The sequence below is a fragment of the Panthera onca genome, chromosome X (assembly GCF_046562875.1).
Source record: "Panthera onca isolate mPanOnc1 chromosome X, mPanOnc1 haplotype 2, whole genome shotgun sequence".
Taxonomy (NCBI): domain Eukaryota; kingdom Metazoa; phylum Chordata; class Mammalia; order Carnivora; family Felidae; genus Panthera; species Panthera onca.
The window spans coordinates 13,208,777-13,234,521 of record NC_138357.1 but is presented as its reverse complement, the minus strand read 5'-3'; the positions used below and the strand labels follow the sequence as shown (position 1 = coordinate 13,234,521).

Below are 25,745 nucleotides of genomic sequence, written 5' to 3'. Positions count from 1 at the left end.
GAGCACGTGACTCTCGATCTCAAGGTCGTGAGTTCAAGCCTCACGTTGGGCATGAAACCTACTTTAAAACAAAAATAAGTAATGTCTACACCCAACGCGGGGCTTGAACTCACAGTCCTGAGATCAAGAGTCGCACGCTCCACTGACGTTTTTACTCTACATCCTGCTGTGTAACAGCAATAATTCCAACCCTTGAGCTTTATTTCACAGTGACGCTCTCTCCCAGGGACGTTTATCCTTTCTCCGGGGTTTCTGTCCCTAGACGATAGAAGAAAACGGAGTTCTGAACCGTGCTGCACACACACGCCATTCTGTCCGGGCGCAAAAGAACCACGGCAAACAAACTGCTTCAAAGGCCAAACACCACTAATATCCTCAAGTTTTCCTAAAAATAAAAAGCAAAAACGGAGCTCAGATTCAAATAGAAGGGAAAACAACAGAACCGTCAACTGGAGGGATCCAGTCTCTTCCATGGCCACCGCCAGGATGAAAACAGACGGGAAAACTGTAGCATATGATTAGCAGTACACGTCATTTGCCGAGCACCTACTATCTGCCAGGCACAGCACAGAGCATTTTGGATGCATTTTCTCTGGTCTCAACAACAACCTCCCAAGATGTGTATTGAAACCCTCACCTTCCAGATGAGGAAACAGGCTCGGAGAGGCTCCCATTCACACTTATTCATTCAAGAAATTCACACTGAACAACTATGAGGCAGCAAGCACTGCTCAGACCTGTGGTAGAGACCAGTAGATTTAGCAGAAGCTTTTACAGCCCTATCTATTCGGTCCCCTAGCCTTCTTCAGACAGACGGTCTAAAATCTGCCCTCGGAAGAAAATCCACAATTAGCTCTAATGCAAATTACTAACTAGGGAGGTCTCCATCACCTGCCATTTCCTTCCAGGAAGTTTCATTCCAAACTATACCAAGATTGTTTACCAACAATCTTTTGCAAGAAACACCATTATTTTTCTAGCCTGAAATTCTTAACAATGATGCTTACTTTTAGCCATCATCTCTTTGAAAGTTCCCTGTTGCTGATGTGCAGAACTCAGATAAAATTAGGTCTTGAGTCCTAAATCCTGTCGCCAGGCACATGGGATTCTAGGGGTGTAATTTCTTCTCTTTCGATATGAGAGGCAGATCCACTATCCATCCGTAAACAGCAATGACTTAGCACATGCAACACGCTGAACTTGTGTTATGCTTTAAAAAGTAGAATCAGGGGCGCCTGGGTGGCTCAGTCAGGTAAGCGTCCGACTTAGGCTCAGATCATGATCTCACAGTTTGAGAGTTCGAGCCCCACATGGGTCTCTGTGCTGATAGCTCAGAGCCTGGAGCCTGTTTCCGATTCTGTGTCTCCCTCTCTCTCTGCCCCTCCCCCACTCACACTCTGTCTGTATCTCTCAAAAATTGATAAATGTTAAAAAAAAATTTTTTTTAAGTAGTATCAACAAAAGGGTCATTCTGAAACCATCACAAAATGGGGGCGCCTGGGTAGCTCAGTCGGTTGAGCATCTGACTTCAGCTCAGGTCATGATCTCATGGTTCACAAGTTTGAGCCCCACGTCGGGCTCTATGCTGACAACTCAGAGCCTGGAGCCTGCTTCGGATTCTGTGTCTCCCCCTCTCTCTGCCCCTCTCCCACTCATGCTCGCTCGCTCTCTCTCTCTCAAAATATAAACATTAAAAAAATTTTTTTAAAGCTTAAAAATTAACAGAAGATACAACATATAAACAACCGGCCATAATATATAGTGCAGTATGTGCTATAATAGAAATATACAATATAGGATGTAAGGGGTGAGAATTATTACATCTAAATTGAGGAAGTGAGAAAAAAGGACAGTTTCAGAGATGATGTAACATCTGAGCTGGGCCCTGAAAACTGATCAGGGTTCAAATACGTGGATGGCGAACGGAGGACATTCCAGGTAAAAGAAACAAGGGGCCTGCGCAGGAGCAGGTGAAGATTGGGAGACTCCGTGTGGCCTGATATGGTTTGAGTTTAGAGTACGGGATAGTCTAGCCAAAGCCAGAAAGCATGACTAGAAGCAAAAAACGGAGAACTCTGCACGCCTCCAGGGAACAGGCTTCTGAGATGCCTCTGATCCAGGATCACTGACTTAGCATGAAGATATTTTCCAGGCAGGCAACTCCTGCAACACGACAACAGGGCTGTAGAGACTGGTGGATTCCATGATCGGTTAGCTACCCACTTCTGGTGTAACCTCAGGCAATTCACCGAAGGTTCCCGGGACTCGGGTAATTTCTAAGCACCTACACAACAAAGCGTGCAGGAAGGAAAAGGAAAGTGTGTGTTCCAAACTCCAGAAAAAACTTGATTTGAGTACTATTGTAAAATGCTCTTTTTTATTTTCCAATGTTAACATTTCTGAAATCTGGAGATACCTTAGATTCACCATCACATTTTATTCAGTTTTTCATTCTTCCATCCAAAACGCTATGTTATTAAGTACCTCAGAACAAATCGATTGCAATCATAACAAGGAAAAACAGGAAATTAAAAAATACATTCCCAATCTCTTTGTGGTTGAGATATATACACATACATATACATGTATACACACACACACACGTAGACACACGTACACACGTCATTAGATTTCACAACTGTCATTTGATTTGTATTTTTCTAAACAGGCTCCATACCCAACACGTGGCTTGAACTCACGACCCAGAGATCAAGAGTCACGGGCTCTACCAACTGAGTCAGCCAGGTGCCCCCACAGCTGTCATTTTAGATGTACCAGAGAGGTACATGTTACAACTGAGGAAACCAAACTGACACAACATTATCAATTGATTTTTGACAAGGACAAGACAATTCAATGAGGAAAGAATAGTCTTTGCAACAAATGGTGATGGGACAACAGGATGTCCACATTCAAATGAATAACGTTGGGGAAAAAATAAAACTGGACCCTAGCTTACACCATATACAAAAATTAATGCAAAGGAATCAAACATTGAAACAGAAGACCTACGGGTGCCTGGGTGGCTCAGTCAAACGTCTGACTGTTGATCTCGGCTCAGGTCATGATCTCATGGCTTGTGAGATTGAGCCACCTGTTGAGCTCTGTGCTGACAGCACGGAGCCTGCTTGGGATTCTCTCTCTCCCTCTCTGCCTTTCCCCCACAGTCACTCACGCTCTCTCTCTCAAAACATTTTTTTAGTTTATTTATTTTGAAAGAGAGAGAGCTGACAGCATGGAGCCCAATGCAGGACTCAAACTCACAAACTGTGGGATCATAACCTGAGCCAAAACCAAGAGTCGGACACTTAACCAACTGAGCCACCCAGGCACCCCAATAAATAAACATTTAAAAAAAAAAAGAAACATAAGATCTAAAAACAATAAAACTCTTAAAATATAGGAATAAATATTCGGGACCTTGCATTAAGCAAAACCTTCATATACATGACATCAAAAGCACAAGCAACAAAAGAAAAAATAGTTAATTTGACTTTGTCAAAATTTAAGCTCTTGTGCTTCGAAGGACAACAAGAAAGTGAAAACAATCCACAGAAAGGGGGAATATATTTGCAATTCATTTATCTGTTAAGGAATATGCATCTGGAATGCATAGACACTTACTAATCAATAATAAAAAGGCAAGGGGGCACGTGGGTGGCTCAGCTAGTTGAGCGTCTATCTGACTCTTGATTTCAGCTCAGGTCATGATCCCATGGCTGTGGGATCAAGCCCCACATCAGGCTCTGTGCTGACAATGCAGAGCCTGTTTGGTATTCTCTCTCTCCCTCTCTGTGCTCCTTCCCCCCTCTACTCGCACTCTCTCTCTCACAATAAATAAACATTTTTTGAAAAAGAAAGAAAGCTAAATAGAGAATTACCATATGGCCCACAATTCTAGTTCTAAGCATATACCTCCCCCAAAATGAAAACAGGGGTGCCTGGTTGGCTCAGTGGATGGAGTCTGTGACTCCTGATGTCGGGGCTATAAATTCGAGCCTCACGTTGGGTGTAGAGTTCATCTAAAGATAAATTCTTAAAAAAATGAAAATGTACATCCACACAAAAACATGCACAGAAATGTTAATAGCATTATTCCCAATAACCAAAAGGTAGAAACGATGCAAACGTCCATCAGCTGAAGAATAAACTAAAGGTAGCACATCCATACAATGGAGCATTCGTTGGCAATAAAGTAATGAAGGGCTGATACATGCTACAACATGGATGGGTCTGGAAGATATTCTGCTAAGTGAAGGAAGCCACAGGTTTTATTATTCCATTTATATGAAATATCCAGAATAGGCATACGGAGAGAGACACCAAGCAGATTCGTGGTTGCTTAGGGCTAGGGAAATGGAGGAGTTGAGGGCATGTTGGCAGAAGGGTAGAGTTTCTTTTAGGAAGGATGAAATGTTGGGGCACCTGGGTGGTTCAGTGGGTTGAGGGTCCGACTCTTGATTTACGCTCAGGTCATGATCTCACAGTTCGTGGGCTTGAGCCCCGCGTAGGGGTCTGTGCTGACAGTGAGGAACCTTCTTGGGATTCTCTGTCTCCATCTCTCTCTCCCCCTCTTTGCTCCTCCCCCACTCATCCTCTCTCTCTGAAAATAACTATAAAAAAATTTTTTTAAAAAAGAAATGATGAAATGTCTTAAAATTGATTGCAACAATGGTGCCACAATTCTGTAAATGTGCTAAAACAGTGAATCTTATACCTCAAATGAGCAAATTGTATGATAAGTGAATTATATCTCCATAAAACTTACCAAAAAAAAAAAAAGAAAAAAAGAAAGAAATGAAGGGCAGAATTAGTGTTTGTAAGAAAAAAGTTCCTCGCTGGGGCGCCTGGGTGGCGCAGTCGGTTAAGCGTCCGACTTCAGCCAGGTCACGATCTCGCGGTCCATGAGTTCGAGCCCCGCGTCAGGCTCTGGGCTGATGGCTCGGAGCCTGGAGCCTGTTTCCGATTCTGTATCTCCCTCTCTCTCTGCCCCTCCCCCGTTCATGCTCTGTCTCTCTCTGTCCCAAAAATAAATAAAAAACATTGAAAAAAAAAATTAAAAAAAAAAAAAAAAGAAAGAAAAAAGTTCCTCGGAGCCAAGGATGCACCTTTTCTACTTCTCCTTCCTTGGGAAGTTAATCACGAAAAACCAACAGAAGTAAGCTCAACTTTTGGAAATAAATGTTAAGGAAAAAAAAAAAAAGATGAAGGTTGTGCATAACGATTCAGCACAATGACATCACAGAAGCAATAGGTTAAAATGGTGGTTTTATTCTGGATTTTATCTTGGGTGATGTATACACATAAAATTCTGATTTTTGGGGGGGGGTCGCCTGGGTGGCTCTGTTGGTTCAGCGTCTGACTTTGGCTCAGGTCATGATCTCACGGTTCGTGAGTTCGGGCCCCGCGTCGGGCTCCAGGCTGACAGCTCGGAGCCTGGAGCCTGCTTCCCATTCTGTGTCTCCCTCTCTCTCGGCCCCTAACCCGCTCGCATTCTGTCTCTGTCTCTCTCAAAAATAAATAAACATTAAAACATTTTTTAAAAATTCTGATTTTTTTTTCACACAATTTCACACAAATAAATATTTCTTAGAGACGTCATATAGCACAGTACTTTGGAGCACACGCTTCAGGGACAGATTGCCTGGATTCCAATTTCGCCCTCAGCCCTTGCAAGTTGCAGGACCTTGGACCCTAGACGACCTGCTAAAGCAGCCTGCGTCTCAGTTTCCTTTACTGGTCAGATGGGGACGGTGATAGGACCTATTTCACAGGGCTGCTATCATGAGCAAACTTGTTGGTACACACGAAGACCTGGAACACTGCCCGCTGCAATGGCAAGTGCTCAATAAATGTGAAATTGTTAAAGAATAAAGAAAAGTCACACTGTAACGTTAAAGGTTTAGCGTACCAGTGAGCAATCGGGCGGCAGATAAACATGTACTTATTTATTTTGAGAGAGACAGAGATAGTGTGTGAGTGGGGGAGGGGCGCACAGAGAGAGAAGACCCGAGAATCCCAAGCCGGCTCCACGGCACCAGCACAGGGCCGGATGCGGGGCTCGAACCCCCGAACTGTGAGATCGTGACCTGAGCCGAAACCAAGAAGATGCTTAACCAACGGAGCCACCCAGGCGCCCCTACTTCCATCTTTTGGTTCATCTGCAAACGGGGGAATAGGTTGTGGTTCCTTGTCTGTATCTCAGGTCTTGTATACAAGGAAAACTCTTAGAAGATCTCCTCTTTGACCATAAAACTTGAACTTTCAAATGTATGGCTGAGCTGGAAAAACAAGGAAATCCTCAGAGGCCAAAACCATTACGGAGGTGCAGATCCAGAGAGACGGGCCAACTGAGAAGAGCAGTTGCCCTATTGGCACCTGCCAAATCCCAGGTGACTTAGAACTTGGTTTTCATGGTCACGCACTAGTAAAGATTCAAAGCCTCCGGCACTGGGAATCGGATCAGAGAAAATACAGAACACAAGCAGCCCAAAGCATAAAAGACTGATCATTTAGGCTACATTAAATTTAAATTTTTCTTTCGTCAAAAGACATCATAAAGAAAATGACGAGATAAGCCACAAACCATGTGCAGGTGTTTGCGAAACAGTGACAAATAGACTCAAGGATATGTGAAAGATGTATGAGAGTCCGTAAGAAAAAAAGACAAATCACCCCATAGAATAGTGAAAAAAAATAACACAAACGGGCATTTCACAAAGATGATGACACGTTTGAAAAGGTCCTTGGGGCGCCTGGGTGGCTCAGACGGTTGAGCGTCCGACTTAGGCTCAGGTCATGATCTCACGGTCCGTGAGTTCGAACCCCATGTCGGGCTCTGTGCTGACAGCTCAGAGCTTGGAGCCTGTTTCAGATTCTGTGTCTCCCTCTCTCTCTGCCCCTCCCCTGCTTGTACTCTATTTCTCTCTCTCCCTCAAAATAAATAAACATTAAAAAAAAAATTAAAAAAAAAAAAGGTCCTTGATTGCATTTGTACTGTGGGAAATGCAAATTTCAAGGACAATAAGATCATCTCTTCTACCAACCACTTAAGCAACAATTTTTAAAAACCAACATTAGGGGGCGCCTGGGTGGCTCAGTCGGTTGAGCCTCCGACTTCGGCTCAGGTCATGATCTCACGGTCCGTGAGTTCGAGCCCCGCGTCGGGCTCTGTGCTGACGGCTCAGAGCCTGGAGCCTGTTTCAGATTCTGTGTCTCCCTCTCTCTCTCTCTGACCCTCCCCCGTTCATGCTTTGTCTCTCTCTGTCTCAAAAATAAATAAACATTAAAAAAAAAAACCAACATTAGCAAGCACCTGTACATACAACAACATAACCACAGGTATGCTTTGGTTTTGGCCTTGGCTGTTACTACAGATTTCTTTTTCCACGGAACATCCACTTCGAAAGAACCACCTTAAAAATTGTTTTAGTGATAACAGTAAGAAAATGTATCAGGTAGAGTTTCTACCCTGCTAGAGCTGAAGGATAAATACGGCGATTAACACAGTCTAAAATGGAAAATTAAAGATCAAAGGAACTCTGAGGTCCCTTTAAAGACACATATAACGTCAGAGGTGCCCGGGTGGCTCAGTGGGTTTAGTGTCCGACTTCGGCTCAGGTCATGATCTCGTGGTTCACAGGTTTGAGCTCTGCGTTGGGCTCTGTGCTGACAGCTCAGAGCCTGGAGCCTGCCTCGGGTTCTGGGTCTCCCTCTCTCTCTGTCCCTTCCCAGCTCACGCTCTGTCTCTCTCTCAGAAATAAACAAACATTAATGAAAATAAAATAAAATAAAATAAAATAAAATAAAATAAAATAAAAGACACATATAACGTCAAATCACACATTGGGAAGCGTGGCCTGAGTACCTACTATGCATTCAACACCATTTTACCACTTGCTTACACTGCACATGACAATGAATAGGTTCCAATTCAGGGAAGAAAATCCACAGGTCTGGCTGTTCTCAGGTGCTCAACCTTTTAATTGTGCTTTGAAGGCAGGACCCGTGGGACGGTTTTACCCCAGCAGCACGGAGTGGAACTCTAGGGGAAGATGGGAAATGGGAGGAAGAAATGAGAGGATGGAAGGAAAGAACAGGAAACACAAAACAGGAATCCACATTGCGACCCAACGTTACATACATGCCTCTCATTTATCGATCAGCCACATGAACCACTCACGTATTCCTTTCGACAAACCATCGTCAGACTCCCATCTCATGCCAGGCTCTGTGCAGTGCCGGAGACACTGAAAGCGCTTAAAACCTTGACCTGGACCCCACAAGGCTCTTCGTCCAGGAGCAGGAGGCAGTAACAGCCCAGAGTGCGGAGTTAAAACAGCACTGAGCCCAGGATGCTGGGAGCACAGCGACAAAAGGACATCCAGCACTAAACCCACAAAACAGATAATGTAGAAACACAAAACAAGAACAAAGAAATAGTTTGATGGCCTAACCTATGCCGAATACCTCCTGGGACTCACTGGCAGCATCGAAGTTTCAGATCCTGACCGCACCTTACTCTAAGGTGACCTGCTTCCAACGAGGAGAGCGGCGAGCTTCCTCACCTTTCCACGGATCACACACGTTTGCGGGTGCCGCAAATGAAGGGGAAGCAGGCATTTCCGCAACTTCTGCAAACACCGGTGTTTATGGGTTTGCGCACAGGTACGTAGCGCTCAGATAGGAAAATTTTTAGTATTGCCATCAGCCGTGTGGCGAGCCTGGAAAGTTCACTCCTCCGTCTTTAAGATCACTTGTAAAGTCAATACGCAGTATGAAGAGGCTCACAGGGACAGGAAAAGGTAAAACCTGAAGTGTGGAGGCTTTTCTTACTCTTCACCCCAGCTCTGAAGCTCTTGGGTGACTTGAACACGTGTCTTCAGATGTGCCCCGGGGCGCCTGGGTGGCTCCATCAGTTGAGCATGGACTCTCGCGTTTGACTCAGGTTACGAGAGTTCGAGCTCCGTGCCACCCTCGTGCAGCCTGCCTGGGATTCTCCCTCTCTTCCTCTCTCTCTCTCTCTCTCTCTCTCTCTGCCCCTCCCCCATCGTGCTCTCTCCCTCAAAATAAATTTTTTAAAAACTTGTAATAATTTTAATTTGCAGCCCCTGAGTCAACCACGGTCAAAAAAACAAAAAACGATGATAAAATAACATAAATTTACAGTCCCCCCCCCACACACACACAATTGATTAAATCTTTACTGATGCCAGAACTCTGGTAAAAGTACTTTTATTTTGCTTACGTTTTATTTTTTTATTTTGAGAGAGATGGGGGGGGAGGCTAGAGGGACAGAGAGAATCCCAAGCAGGCTCCGCGCTGTCAGCGCAGAGCCTGACGCAGGGCTCGAACCCACGAACCGTTGAGATCATGACTCGAGCCAAAATCAAGAATTGGACGCTTAACCAAATGAGCCACCCAGGCGCCCAAGTAAAAGTTCTTTTAAAAATGTATCCCCGGGGCACCTGGGTGGCTCAGTCGGTTAAGCGTCCGACTTCGGCTCAGGTCACGATCTCACGGTCCGTGAGTTCGAGCCCCGCGTCGGGCTCTGTGCTGACAGCTCAGAGCCTGGAGCCTGTTTCAGATTCTGTGTCTCGTGCTCGCTTCGGCAGCACATATACTAAAATTGGAACGATACAGAGAAGATTCTGTGTCTCCCTCTCTCTCTGACCCGCCCCTGTTCATGCTGTCTCTCCCTCTCTCAAAAATAAATAAACGTTAAAAAAAAATTAAAAAAAAAAAACTATACAACTGTTATGAAAATAAATGTCTTTGAAGGGCATTCTTGCTCACTCAGTAGAGTGACCTTGATATTGGGTTGTAACTTTGACCCCTGTACTGGGTGTAGAGATTACTTTAAAATCTTTGAAAAAAAATAATAAAATCTTTGAAAATAAATGTCTTTGAGAATTAGCTTCCTTGGGTGCTTCTGAAAGCACAGTTAAAAAAAACAAAAATAGGGGCGCCTAGGTGGCTCAGTCGGTTGAGCGTCCAACTTTGGCTCAGGTCATGATCTCATGGCTTGTGAGTTCGAGCCCCGCGTCGGGCTCTGTGCTGATGGCTCAGAGCCTGGAGCCTGTTTCGGATTCCGCGTCTCCCTCTCTCTGCCCCTCCCCTGTTCACACTCTGTCTCTGTCTCTCCCCAAAAAAATAAACATTAAAAAAAATTTTTTTTAATAAAAAAAAAAAAAAACAAAAACAAAAACAAAAAAACAAACCTCTTCAGGATGCCTGGGTGGTTCAGTGGGTCGAGCATCAGACTTCAGCTCAGGTCATGATCTCACAGTCTGTGAGTTCGAGCCCCGCGTCGGGCTCTGTGCGGACAGCTCAGAGCCTGGAGCCTGCTGCGGATTCTCTGCCTCTCTTTCTGTCTGCCCCTCCCCTGCTTGTGCTCTGTCTCTCTTTCTCTCTCTCAAAAATAAACGTTAAAAAAAATTTTTAAAAACCCTCTTCATCACACAATTTTAAATGTTCCTACTCATTCCGTAACAAAAGAAATTTGGGGAAAAGCCATGTAAATCAAAGGGGCATCATTTTATTCATCCAAATCATCACAATTCAGTGCCCACAGTACAGATGAGCAGGGACATGTCTGAACATGAGCTTAAAGACAAAATCAACATTCACCTTAGCCTCTTCTTAAATCTTTATTATAACTTCAGGCCTTTCGAGAGCAGCTATTTAAAGCACGAGCCATAAAAGTACACAAGATGGACCCACTAATGTCAGAACTCACGATATCCACGCAGCCACACAACTACCTGCCGCATCTCCTATTCCGTGCCCATCCGCCTCTTCTCGGGTTCAGAAAACCTAATTTTGAAATACCCAGCATCTGCAATGGTAAATCCAATGAAAACGACTTACTTTATTTCGCTTAGAAGGCATGCAAAAGACACACGTTATCTGTTTGTGGTCCCTGGAATGTGTTAACTAAGGAAGCAACCGTGACCCTCTTTTGTAAACTGTCAAGTGCAAAACGGCAATAAAAACCAGGGCTGGCTGCTGCATTTTGCTGTGATTAGTCACATCATCTGGCTTGCAACTGCAAACTCAGAGATGCCCCTCAAAAACACACACGTTACTTTTAAGTGTTATCCACGAGTCTAAGGATATCTCATCACACCATTTCGGTTCGGTCGGTCGTTCGTTTGTTTATCAACATTTATTTTTGAGAGACACAGAGAGAGCGAGCGAGTTTGAGCGGGGAAGGAGCAGAGAGAGAGGGAGACCCAGAATCTGAAACAGGCTCTGGGCTCCAAGCTGTCAGCCCGTGAGATCATGACCTGAGAGCCAAAGTCAGACCTCCACTGAGGCACCCGGACGTCCCCCATTTCAGTTTCAATAGAGGAAATGCTATTTAAAATCATCCCCTGTGGTTTTTCTGATCAGACTATACATTAAACAGCTAATGCTTCAACTTAACTGCGGGCCGCGAGTGCAAATGAAGGCTTGAGAGACAGAAAACCCAGTGTCCCCGAATAAGAACTCTCCTGGCTGACATCACCAGCAGACGACCCAACCAAAGTAGATTTGGAAAGGCAACTCAACCACTGCCAGGCCAGACTTTCTGGCCACGAAGTTATTTAAAATTAATATTCTAGTAGCATCTACAAGCTTTCTTCTGCCTGCAGGCTTTACAAAGAAGAGTCATTAGCAACTTACTAAAAATGAAATCAGTATATAATTATATATAATATATGTGAAATACATATACAACATATATACACATATACATACACATATTTTATGTGTGTGTGTGTGTGTGTAACTTGATTTTAAATCTTATTTCCAGTGAGAAAATGTTGTCATGGAACGGTTTTGGGGGATGGGAAGTGATAACTTGATTTTTTAAGGTTCAAACTTCTAGGGGCGCCAGGGTGGCTCAGTCAGTGAAGCATCCGACTCTTGACTGCGGCTCCGGTCACGATCTCATGGTTCGTGGGTTTGAGCCCCGAGTCGGGTTCTGCGCTGACAGCTCAGAGCCTGAGGCTTGCTTTGGATTCTGTGTCTCCCTCTCTCTCTGCTCTTTCCCCACTTGTGCTCTGTCTCTCTCTCTCTCAAAAATATATAAACATTCAAAAAAAAATAAAGTTCAAACTTCTACTTCTAAGAGATCATTTGAATAACAATAAATTCATAACAGTGACACTGAAATTATATCTTCAAGCCATTGGCCGTATACATCCATAAACACATATCAGACAAATGAGGATCGGTTTCTTCAATAATGTCTATATTAGAATCTCTTGTTGAAAAAAAAGAAAAAAATCTCCTGTTCATCTTAACTAATTTCCTAAGTAGCTGGAGGTGGTCTCAGTATGAAATTGGTCCCGTCTAGATCAAGGAAATACAGAAAGATTCAATAAAATTTGATCTACTTCTTCAGACAGAAGCAGTGTGGATAACTGGGTAAAGAATGTATCATTCTCAAGTACGACAGCTTCTCCCTGGGTTTATTTCAACCCCGGGTCCACTAAGACAAAACGGGACAAATGCTTTTTTTTGTGCTGAAAAAATGGAGTAGCCTTTGTGCTCTACGGAAGGAAAACGCTCGAGTAACACAGCAGAATGATTTCAAAGCATGTATTTTGTTTCTTGAAAATTATGAAATCCGGCTCTTGGTTTCGGCTCAGGTCATGGTCTCATGGTTTGTGGGTTCGAGTCTTGCATCAGGCAAGTGCAGAGCCTGCTTGGGATTCTCTCTCTCTCTCTCTCTCCTCTCTCTCTGCCCCTCAGGCGCTCTCTCTCTCTCTCTCTCTAAGATGAATAAACGTAAAAAAGTTTCCACAATGAAATCATTTAAAAATAAACACATACACGTGTAAGCCACAGATCAACACATGGGGTATGATCCCACTTCGGTAAAACACCTAGATACGGCTGGATTCTTAAATTGTCGTCCTCACCGGTTAGAAATAAGCTCCCTGAGGGCAGGGATTTGTGTCTGTCTTGTTCAGCGAAACGTGCCAACAGTGTCTAGCACGTAGAAGGTGATCAATAAATATTTACTGAACTATCTATGCCAAACTATCTATGCCAAACTGTTAGCGTTTTCCTCCAGAGAGTAGGACTGGGCTAGGCAGAAGGGTGACTTTCAACTCATTAGTTTATGGGCATTTGCGGTTTAGATGTTTGACAAACATCATATAGACGTGATTTAAGCACACAAGAAACTGGAAAAATAAAAGATACTTCCTCCCTGCACGCAAACAAACAAACACACGCCACACACAGGAAAAAAAGGAGTATCTAAGGCGCTAGGCAAGGAGGTGAGAGCTACACAGAAGAAACCGTGAAGAGAAAGCAATGAAAGGGCCAAAAAGTACCTGAGGAAAATGAGGTACAGCAGGTGGGAAGGGACGACCTCTACCCCAGGGCTTGGTGTCCCAGATTGCCGGGCCTCGCCCATGTCTGCAGTAGGTTTAATTAGGAGCACCGCTCTGGGGGCGCCCGGGGGGGCTCAGTCGGTTGGGCGTCCGACTCTTGGTTTTCTTGGTTTCGGCTCAGGTCACCATCTCACAGTTCATGGGTTCGAGCCCCACGTCAGGCTCCGCGCTGACAATGCAAGCCTGCTTGGGATTCTCTCTCACTCTCAATTTCTCTCTCTCTCTCTCTCTCTCTCACTCTCTCTCCGCCCTTCCCCCCCCCCCCAAAATAAATAAATAAATAAATAAACTTAAAAAAAATAAGAGCATAGCTATGGAAAGGTTTTCCTCCCTCCCCCCTTCAGATTAAAAGCCACCCAATGGAGACAGCAGGTTTTCCTAACTACAGGCAGGTACATTTTGAGAGGGACTGAACCATTTCATAAAGAACTCCGTATGTGGTGATTTACTGGAAGGAAAACTAGGGATAAATAACTGTTTTTTTCCTCCTTAAAGCAACAGCAGGGCTGACCTAAGCTTACCCGTCTAGGCTTTGCAATCTATTTTCCTAAAAGACCTCTCCAGCCAGCCGCAGGGATGCGGATGGCACATTTGACTGACAAAAGGTCTTGCCCTGGAAAGGTCTTTGCAGATTCCCGGTCAATATAGTATCAAAACACGTGCCTCTCATTTTCTCTAGATTATCCCGCCCCGCTCCCACACAGACTTGCACAACAAAGGCTGAATCACGACCACTGAGGCAATGGAGTTAGTGACTATTTCGCTGTTTGTGTCTTTGCTTGTGCTTTTGTTTTTCCTTGGAAAAATTCTTGTGGATATTTTTTTTCTTTTTTCTTTTTCTGCCTCTTAAGCTTTCGGCAGGGGCTCGAGAATAATTCCCACAAGGGGAATGAGTTCGTATATGGTAACCTTCCTAAACTCATGAAAAACGACAGACGAATAACCATCCAAAATGAACACTGACTGACGGGCCAGAATGCATCATAGTTCCTAATTTCCAAATACTTTAAATGTGACTACCCCAAATTTAGGGAAACCTCATAAAAATTAAGTTCAGGCATTCCTTAAGTTGATCCACAAATTCAAAGCAAAATTCCTAGCAAAATCCCGGCTAGTTTTTTTTTATGCAGAAATTGACAAGCTGGTCCTAAAATATGGAAATGCAAGGGTCCCAGAATAGCCAAAACAATCTTGAAACAGAAGAACGAAGTTGAAAAATTCACGCTTTCTGATTTCAAATTTTCGTACACAGCTGCCATAACCAAGACAGCGATACAGGTATGACAGACTTGTGGATAGATCAGTGGAATTAAACTGAGAGTCCAGAAATAAACACTTACATTATGGTCATTTTAAACCAGGGTACTCAGACGTTTCGGCGGGAACGAATATTCTTTCAACAAATGATGCTAGGAACGCCTAGATACATGTGCACGCAAAACAATGAACTTGGACCCCTAACTCACATAACGCACAACAATCAACTCAAAAAGGATCAGACCTAAATGTAAGGGCTAAAACTCTAAAACTCAGGGGCGTCTGGGTGGCTCAGTTGGTTAAGCTTCCAACTCTTGGTTTCGGCTCAGGTCGTGATCTCACAGTTCATGAGATCGAGCCCCGTGACAGGCTCTGCACTCGTAGCCTGGAGCCTGCTTGAGACTCTCTCTCTCTCTTTCTGTACTTCCCCTGCTTGTGTACGCTTGTGTGCATTCTCTCTCTCTCTCTCAAAATAAGTAAATAAATAAACATTTAAAAAAAAACCCTAAAACACATATGAAAACATAGGTGTGATTTTGTGATCTTGGATTAGGCCAGGTTTTCTCTTTTTTTTAACGTTTATTTTGAGAGAGAGCAGGAACACACATGGGTGTAAGCGGGGGAGGGGCAGAGCGAGGGAGAGCGAGTATCCCAAGCAGGCTCCTCGCTCGGCGCAAACTCACGGGCTCGAACTCATGACCGCGAGATCATGCCCTGAGCCGATAGCAAGATATCAAGAGTCAGCTGCTTCACTCAACTGAGCCACCCAGGTGCCCCAGGCCAGCTTTTCTCATATGGGACACCAAAGGCAGACGATGCCAGAGAAAAAATAGGCCAAGAAGTACATTAAAAGGTGCTTAAACAATTACCTAGTCATCAGGGAAATGCGAACCAAAACACAGTGAGCTATCACCTCACACCAGTCGGGATGGGCGTCAGCAAAAAGAGAATAACAACTGCTGGGGAGGATGCGGAGAAAAAGACGCTCTTCGTGGGCTACGGGGTGGGAATGTAAATTGGTGCAGCCGCTCTGAAAAACAATATGGAGGTTCCTCAAAAAGTTAAAGACGGAACTACTGGAAGATCCAGCAATCCCACTTCTGGGTAGCTACCCAAAGAAGACAAAAGACTAACTCAAAAAACCACCTGCCCCCCACCCCGCCCATATTCATTGCAACATTATTCGGGATAGCCAAGATATGGAAGCAATGAAGTGTCCATCCATAGATGAATGGATGAAGAAAACTGGTGTGTGTGCGTGTGTGTGCGTGTGTGTGTATAATGGAATAAATTCAGCCATAAAAAGGAAATGTTGCCTTTTGTAACAACATGGATGGACCTTGAGGGCATTATGGATGATCTCACTTACATGCAGAATCTTTAAAAAAAAAAAAAAAAAGCAAGCTCAAAGATACAGAGAACAGACTGGTGGTTGTGGGGTGTGGGGGCGGGGCGGGGGGGAGGGAGGTAGTGCCTGGTTTAACAAGGGTCAACATGTACAAACTTCCAGTTGCAAAATAAGTCAGTCCGGGGGACCTAATGTACAGCATTAATAATTCTGTATTGCATATTTGAAAGTTGCTAAGAAAGTAAATTTTTAAAGTTCTCATTATAATAAATATATTTTGTAAACTATGCATGGTGACAGATGTCACCTAGAGTGAATATGATCATTTTGCAGTATATGCAAACATCGAATGCTGTAGATCTGAAACGTTTGACATAAAAAATATGTATTATTTAAAAAAGGGGGACACCTGGGTGGCTCAGTCGGCTGAGCGTCTGACTTTGGTCCAGGTGGTGATCTCACGGTTTGTGGGTTCAAGCCCCCAATCGAGCTCACTGTTGTCAGCACGGAGCCCGCTTCGGGTCCTCTGTCCCCACCCTTCTGCCCCTCCCCCACAGCGCCCTGGCGCTACTTTGGCAGTGTGGAGACTGCTAGGGATTCCCTCTCTCTCTCTGCCCCTCCCTTGCTCATGCTGTCTTTGTCTCTCTCAAGATAAATAAACTTAAAAAAAAATTGTTTTAAAGAGAGAAATGAAAACATACATCCACACAAAAACTTGTCTAAGAACGTCCACAGCAATATTACTCACGGTGGCCAAAAAGGTTTAAACAACTCAAATGTCCATCAACCGAATACATGCTGATACATGCTACAACATGGATGAACCTTTAAACGCTATGCTAACCGCAGCCAGCCCCAAGACATCACATATTATATGACTCTATTTATCTGAAATGCCCGGGATAGACACATCTAGAAAGGTAGAAAGCACTGTATAATATCGGCCATCAGGGGTTGGCGGGATGAGCGGTGGGCAGGTTTGTTTCCGGGGTGACAGGGATATTCTGAACTTCTGGTAATGACTGTACAACTCTGTGATTATCCTAAAAACCACTGAAATGTACACTTTAAATGGGTTAATTGCATGGTATGTGAATTATATCTCAACAAAGCAGTTTAAAAAAAACCTTGAGGGCCGCCTGGGTGGCTCAGTCAGTTAAGTGTCTGACTTCGGCTCAGGTCACGATCTCATGGTTGTGAGTTCGAGCCCCGCGTCGGGCTCTGGGCTGACGGCTCAGAGCCTGGAGGCTGCTTCGGATTCTGTGTCTCCTGCTCTATCTCTGCCCCTCCCCCCACAAAATATAAACAAACATTAACAAAATTTTTTCAAAAACCTCTTTTCTCCTCCTCCTTGCTTTCCCTTTTCAAAATAATGCAAAAAACAAAATGATGCAAAAAATTATCCGAAAAGAGAGTAGATGTATCTCCATACGGGTGCTAGCACATAATTTTCAAGAGACAGAATACACATATGTAAATTTTAAGTACTGAGATAAAACCCAGCATCTGCAGGGTTAACAGCCAACATAACCTCTTCATGACAGAGATGAGAATATCATTACTAAATATTTGAAAGTCAGAGAGAAGATAATCTATTTTTAAGAGTAAATTTCAGTATATTAAAACGTCACTATACTTGCTATCTGGGGTACCTTGGAAAACCACAACTCGACTATTTGATAAGCCCCAAACTTAATTGTGAGTGTACCATGGTCCTTCTTTCCAATATGCCATCACCTTTTGGTTTTTCCATTAAGATATAATTTTTTTTAGAAAATTATACCATGGGGGGGGGGCGCCTGGGTGGCTTAGTCAGTTCAGCATCCAGACTCTCGATTTCAGCTCAGGTCATGATCCCAGGGTCGTGGGATCTGAGCGTGGAGCCCACTTGGGATTCATTCTCTCTCTATCTCTCTCTCCCACCCCTCCCCCTCTCTGCCCCTCCTGTCCCACACTATCTCTATCTGCCCCTCTCCTCCACACGCATGCGCTCTCTCTCTCTCTCTCTCTCTCAAATAAAAAGAAATTTTTTAAGTGCAATGGTTTAAAAAAAAAAAAGAAAATTATACCAGGTATTGAAAACGATAGGAGATAAATGAATAAGGTTCTCAACTGGAAAGCAATAACAGCTGCTTAATATTTCGACTGAAGGAAGAATAAGACGGGAAAGGATTCATCTCCGGCATGAATTTAAACCATAAAAGAGTAAACTAGAGAATTTGTAAAAAGAAAAAAAAAGGGAGGGGGTTGTGTAATAAACTACCGATCTCGTGTCCCCAGTAAAGTAGGATCAGTTACCGTGAAAGCTGTAGCTTGTCTCATTGGACAGCTCTGAGCACAGACCTCTTCTCCACCCCCAGGCATAGATTACACCGGTTCCAAACTGTGAGCAAAGGAACACGATGAGTCCAAGGGACCCGGGAGCCAATCCGACAGCACAAACGTTTGAGCAACAAATCCCAGCAACGCTTTGTCTTTTTGGAGCAGTGCTTCCACTCTGCGCCCTCGTTCCTCCTCAAGAACATTTTGCTTTGGGACACGAACAACGGTCTCTCGTGACTGACCTCTTCTCCATCTACGCTCGCGCATCCAGGCTTTAAACACCACCTAGAAGCCTGATGGCGCCCAAACCTACATCCCCGTCCGAGGCCCCTTCCTCGAATGCCAGGTCCCCACGTCCCATCGCCTACTTGACACCTCCACGAGGACAGCACGTAGGCGCCTCCGAGTTAACAGGTGCCAAACCAGACCCCCGCCCTCCCGATTCTTCTCACAGACCCGCTCCCCCTGCACACGTGTCCGTCTCGACCGATGACAACCCCTCCTCTTTCTCTCGGACCGTGTAACCGAAGCATTTTGGCAAACGCTTTTTGGCTCCACCTTCAAGAGATCCAGAACCTGAGCACTGCTCACCACCTCTGTCACCATCACCAATCCTAATGGTCTCTTTTTTTTTTTTTTTGCAATTTATTCATTTATTTATTTTTCTGTCTCTCTCTCTCTCTCTCTCACACACACACACACACACACACACACACACACACACACGAATACAAAACACACTGCTTCGGCCACACACGTCCCTGTCCTGTGGCTTGAACTTGTCAGTATTCTCTCGTGTCAGGGCCTTTTAACACCCACGGTCCCCTCTGCCTGGAACACCCCCCGAGTCGTAAGGTGTTTGTTCCACGTCACCTTCCTAGTGCTGGAGTCGCCAGCTGGTCAGATCCTTACGTGTGTCATACACATACAACGTGGGGATGCTTTGGGTGAAAACTAAGTAGGAGAAAGTGCTGTGACATTGGCCTCTTGCCAGGAGCGAGCTGCCTCCGGGACAAGACCTTGGCGAGCTGCCTCCGGGACAAGACCTTGGCGGCAACAGAGAGGGGAGACTCACCTTGACCGCAGCCAGATCGGGGGCATCTCGCCCTCCGGGGCTGACCCGCTTCCGCCCTGGGGCAGGTGAGGGGCAGTTCTGTCACCCCCAGAGGGTGCCTGTTACAGAAGAGGCTGTAACAGGGATGTTTGCTTTCCTTGGGGGGGGGGGGGGCGACGTCTAAGACTGAGGTGCCTCCTGGGGCCCGAGAAATGCAATGGAAAAAAGAAACCTTGACTTTCTGACAGATCTTGAACAAACGCATTCGTCTGTTTTCCAAGAAACTAAAATATTACTACGCCATGTGACAGGAGAACACGGGCTTTTCCGGATAACTTACTTAACATCACCAACCCTCCAAAACACCACCAGCAACGAGAAAAACAGAAAATAAAAGGCTTTTATGCAATCAGAACTGACAGCACAGAGTCCAAGTGTGAAAGTTCACATACGTTCATGGAAGTAGACTCCCCGTGGCCCCACTCATCATCTACTCACTCCTATTTTGCAGACAATTCTAACGGGTTTCGTCACGTGCATGCCTGCTCAGAGCAGCACGTTAGAAGAAGCCAATGGCAGAGGAACCAGAGGACTAGACACGGACTGCCGGTTGGTAGAAAGTTGTGGGGGGTTGTTAAATGGTTTTATTTTTTATTTTTGAGAGAAAGACAGAGACAGAGACAGCACACGCGGGGGGGAGAGGCAGAGAGAGAGGGAGACACAGAATCCGAAGCAGGCTCCGGGCTCCGAGCTGGCAGCACAGAACCCCACGCGGGGCTCGAACTCACAAACCACCCCAGAAACAGTTTAAAACGACAGCAGTAGGGGCGTCTGGGTGGCTCGGGGGGTTGAGCATTCACCTTCGGCTCAGGTCAGATCTGGCGGTTTGTGACTTTGAGCTCCCGCTTGGGCTGTCTGTCGTGGGCAGGGAGCCGACTTCAGATCCTCTGTCACCCCTCTCTCTCTCTCTCTCTCTCTCTCTCTCGGCCCCTCCCCTGCTGGCTTTCTCTCCCTCAAGTATAAATAAAACATTTTTAAAAAATAACAGCAGCAAAAAATGAGACCTAACAGACAGGGGATATATGAAAAGATTAGAAAAGCAGGCATTACAAATTAAGAGGCAGAACTATCTGTACCCAACCCCCCAGACTTTAGGAGCCCCTGAGACAACACTATATACAGCACTTTAAAGTAACTAATGCTATTATAAGGATAATCTTGAGTCATCAAAAAAAAAAAAAAAAAAAAAAAAAGATGCACTTATTACCAGGTTCAGGAGTTAGGAGACTAAATCATCTTTCCGAAAGGCTTTCCACCCAAAATGTGACAGATCTGGGGACAACGGGGGGAGGGGGATGTATCAAGCACCAAAAGTGCTAAACCTCATTTACCCAGAAACACTCAGTCATGTGGAACACGTGTTGATTTTGTAAGGGCGTAGCTCCGGAAGATGTGTGGATGACAACACAAGTTAATTACTCAGTATGCGACATGTACGCCCTCACAAAATAAACCTTCCAGTGAGCAGGTGCTCACAACTACTTATCTGAGTTATCCGAGGTATAGTTTGCATTCTTTTGTCCTGTAAGGAATGTAAAACATTACTTTCTTTTTTCCTCTTTCTTTCCATCCTCGGGTAAGGAAGGTGTGGCGGGGGGGGGGGGGGGGGGGGCAGCATTTATTTGAGGACAAGTTCAAAAGGTAATTTTATAATAAACTATGGGCTATTTTTTTTTCATTTGAGAGAGAGAGAAGGAGAGAGCACTGGAGGCGGGGGGGAGGGGGGAGAGAGAGAGAGAGAGAGAGAGAGAGAGAGAGAGAGACGGACTCTCTTAGGCAGGCTCCACCCTCAGAGCAGCGCCCAACACAAGCCTCGACCCCACAACCCTGGGATCATGACCTGAGCTGAAATCAAGAGTCAGATGCTCAACCGACGGGGCCACCCAGGCACCCCAAGTGTGGGCTACTTCTGTGCTAGACTTCCTGAGTTATCGAGATAACCCGTGTAAGCGGTTAAGCACCTGACTCTTGATTTAGGCTCAGGTCATGATCTCACGGGTTCCTGGGATCTAGCTCCGCATCTGGCTCCGTGCAGACGGTGCGGACCCTGCTTGGGATGGTCTCTCCTATTTCTCTGTTCCTCCCCCTACTTGTGTGTTCTCTCTCTCTCAAAATAAATACATAAATTAAAAAAAAAAAAAAAAGATTTGCTTCTTCCCAGCTCAAGACCTACTGGTCAGCTCTCTCTGAATGTTCCACAGAAACCACACCCCCAAAACTGAACCCAAAACGTGCTCTTCCTCCTCCACCCAGTCACCCTAAGCAGAAATCCGGAATTAATGGGTCTCCTTCCCTGTCCCTCAAACCTCACGACCAGTCACCGAGTCAAATCACTTGTACCCTCTCAATCCTCCAAGCTTGCCCCAGGTCCCAGAACGGACTCAGTCCAGGACTTAGTGCACGCTTACTCGGCTTTCTACAAATGCCTTCTAACTGGCCGCCCTACCTCAGGGCTTCCTCTCTACTGCGTTGTCCACACACTGTGTCCTCCACACAAATGCCAGGGTGAGATCTGTAAAAACAAGAAGCCCCACCATGCGCTGCCACCGTTGATCACCGTGCACACCACGCACTGTGCAGTCCTAGCGAGGGCATTGTTCACGGTGCAGTAAATGTGAATGGAGCCCCTAAGGGTTGTGCAGTGCACAACCTGTACAACCATATGCAGCAACCTTGCTGTATTCCTCTCCATGGGCTCCCCCATTGCCCTACAAATGAAGTAAAGCCCTTTAGTATGCATGACAAGGCTCTGCCTGATCCAGTCCCGGCCTACCTCTCCAAATTTCTCTCTCCTGTACTTTCCACACTTTGCACGCCAATCATTAAAAAACAAAACATTTCCCCAAACCTACTATGCTGCCCCTTTTCTGCTTATTTTTGCAAATCTTAGTTCCTTTGCCTAGAATACCGTTCTCCCTATCCCCACCACTCTATCCCCCGCCCCCAGTGCACTTGCAAACTGTCCACCCTGAAGACTCAAATAGAGGCAACCATTCCCTCTCTGGCTGGCCCCCAGCAGGTACTGCACGAGCACGTGTAATTTAGCTTATTACACGGTACCATGCTCCTGGTAGTGAGCAGTTTATAAACGATCATTAGTGAAACCATCTTTCAGGAAGTTCTGCCCCACAATGAAAATCACTGTAAACACATTTTTTAAATACATTAGCATTCTTAAAATATATGAAATACACATGAAATCCTTTTTCACGCATAACATTCTGGTACCATGGCCTGTGTTCTAACAGCACGGGTACGCACCACTTCCGGGACACTTTGTTGATCCACAAGGTGAAAGGCATTCCTGCCAAAAATGCTGAAAGGTAGAAAACTACCGCAAGCCCCTGGAAAGACAGCACAGCAACTGGTATTATTTAGGTGCCGTGCTCTGTCATGATGCCAAGGCCACAGGGACCTGCCCACGGGCAGGAGCCTTCCACAATACCGGAAGATGAAACTTCACAATATAGAAATAAGGGAAATCACCAGCGGTAGAAATGTCAGCTTGGATTTCACAGCAGCGCTAACTTAATATTTGCGTCCGTCACCACATTGCCCCCTAATGATTTATTACATAGAGAAATCACTGCTGACCACCTCAAAACCCAAACGGACAAGACCAACAAGTTCTGTGTTCCGAAGGTGCACAGATGGCCGTCCCGACCTACTCTGGTCTAATAAGTAAAGGGGTTTGTGTGGCGGCCTCCTCTGGACTCGCGGATGACCCTGAATAAGGAGGAATCTTTGGAACGTGTGTTGTGACCCCCTGATGCGCAGAAAATTGCCAACTCTTTTTTTTTTTTTTTTCCGGATGCCCAAACTCCCACTGCAAGGCTGAGCACCTGCTGAACCAAAACCACAACCTGGGCGGACCGCGGTGCCTCGCGGATCTGTCCCGAAAGCCTCGGCTGAACTTAAGGTCCCAGAGTTGCACCCCGTCCCCGGGGTGTCCCCACGCCCCGGTCTGCACGGTCCCGCAGGGAACCCGGCACCTCCGACTGGGTGAACGCGCACGCGCCCCGCGGCTGGCAAGTGGCCAAGGCCACGTTACGCCGCTCACACCCCTTTTCCAAAACGCGGCGGCGGCACCGAAAGTTGTGTGAGTCGGGGGGCGATTTTGTCTGTCCGTCCTGTCACGCACCAAAACTTCGGCCATCGGAGTGAGGACCACCAGGAGGCAGGAGGCTCGCGGGCCGGCTGGAGACATGCACCGCTCCGGGGAGGAGGGGGGGCGGGAGGGAAGCCCCGGCGGCGGCCGCACCGTCTCTCTACCCCTCCTCCAACCGCGGCCCGCGGATCCCAGCGTCTTTTTGGACTAGGTTTCCCCTGCACGTGTTACTCGCCACCCCCCCCGCTCCCCCCCCCCCCCCCCACTTTCCCTGCATTCAGGGACCAGCAGAAGGGAAGCGCGGCCCGGGGGAGGCCTGTCTCGGGTCCGCGGAATGCGGACCGGGAAGAAGCCGTCCGGCCCCACCTCTCCCGTGACACGCGGCAGCGGAGACCTCCCCGCACCGCCCGGCCGCCCGCAGCGCCGCGCCCGGCCCGGGGAACAACGGGCGCCCCCCGCAGTGGGGAAGGGTGCGCGGGGTGCGAGCTCAAACAAAGTGTGCGCGCCGGCCGGCCGGCCGCGCCGGGGAGGGAGCGGGGAGCCGAGGCGGCCGGGCGGCGGGCGCGGGGAGGGAACTCACCTGCCACGAAGACCGCATGCAGGAGGCAGAGGTAGCTCTTGCCGTACTTCTCGGATATCCTCACGCGCTGCAGGGCCACGGCCATGTCCACCTGCCCAGGGACGGCCCGGGCGGCCGGCACGATCGTGCCGCCGTCCCGGTTCGGGGGCAGGCCCGGGGTCCCGCCGCACAGCGCGGGGGGCCGGGGCGCCGAGCCCAGGCGCGCGGACCGGGCCGGCGGCGTGGACGCGCCCGGGTGGGGCGCGGAGCCGGCCGCCGCCACCCCCGCCTCGGAGTCCGGGCCGGGACCCCCGAATTCCGCCACGCGTCCGCCCTGGAGCATCCGGGCAGGACCGGAGGGGGCCCACCACCGGCTCCGCAGCCCGGGCGCGCGCGCGCGCGTGCGTCCCCGGAGCCCGGGAACTTGCTCGGAGTTTGGGGCCCCGGCGCGCTGCCTCGGACGGCTGCCGCAGCGAGAGCGACCGCCCCGGGGAGCGCACACACGCCCCCTCCCAGCTGCGCGGAGGAAGAAGAGTGGAGGCGGAGGAGGCGGAGGAGGGACTCAAGGAGCCCGCGGGGAGGACCCCTGCAGAGACGCCTATTGTCAGGGGCGGGAAGGCCGGGCCGGGCGAGCACGCGTGGTGGGAGGGGACGGCCGGCCTCGCACTCCCCTGGCAACTCCTGCAGGTCTCGACGGTTCCGCAGCATCCCCGCCCGCAGCGGCCAGGCGGGGATCCGCCGCGCGGGGGCGTCGCTCAGCGAGCGCACGGGCGGGTGGCCCCAGCGGGACCGCAGTCCCAGCCGGCGCCCAGAGACTGGCCCTGGATGGTCTGAAAAGGGTCTGTGCTGCAGCCCGAAGATGCCCTCCCCGCCCCCAACGCAAACACACACACCAGTCGGATCTCTTGGGGATGCTAAGCCCCTTGCCTTCCAGATCCCCGATTCTCGAAACGCCGGGGTCCTAGGAAGCACGCGGTACGGACACCTGGGCTGCCGTCCCTCAGCGACTTGGGGATCTTCACAGGTCTTAGAGCACAGGAGTATAGAGGCCACAAGAAAACCGAAAGGCGAGAGGAGGCGACCCTCCTGAAGAAGCCAAGTGGGAAATGGGGCAGAGGAGAGATGGGGTCCCGCAGTGCCCGCAATGAGCAGGACCCGCGGGAGCCCTCCCCAGGAACCCGCGGCCTGCTGAGGAGAGGCCAGGGAATGCCAGTGTAAACACCGCACAAGTCTGAAACCGACTCAATGCCACCGGGATTCGCCCCCAATTTTGCTTCAGTGCTAGAAGTCTTTGTGGGAATTGCAAGGGCCAGTTCTCTCTTTAATCCTTATCCTTTTTCAAAGGTTTCTGTCCGGAAGAGTGGTCTGATGTTATACAGGCCAGTCCTTCCAGGTGGATCTTGTAAACACTCTGTGGGGAGCCCCTGATTTATACCCGAGGAAAGTGGGTGCGGGCAAGTACAAAAGTAAGGGGGGAAAACGCGCTCCCGCACACGCTCACACACCTCTCCCTCTGGCCAGGGTAAGCGCTCTCTGAATGTGTTAAGTCAACAGGCAGACTGTTTTCCAGCCCTTCTCTGGAATATGTGCTGAGGGCAGAGGAGGAAAGGTTTATAATTGTCCCCTCCGTTGTGGAGAAGATGGTA

General features: G+C 47.4%; 1 protein-coding gene across 2 annotated transcripts in view; it reads right to left on the bottom strand.

The window, feature by feature from the left end:
* MCF2 (MCF.2 cell line derived transforming sequence) overlaps nt 1-24,205 on the bottom strand; it is a 109,957-nt gene extending 85,752 nt beyond the window's left edge. For both annotated transcript variants that reach the window (XM_081793637.1, XM_081793635.1), the window contains exon 1: nt 24,121-24,205. In XM_081793637.1, coding sequence (XP_081649763.1) covers nt 24,121-24,205 — 85 coding nt within the window. The remainder of the gene's footprint in view (nt 1-24,120) is intronic.
* Nucleotides 24,206-25,745: the final 1,540 nt, after the last annotated feature.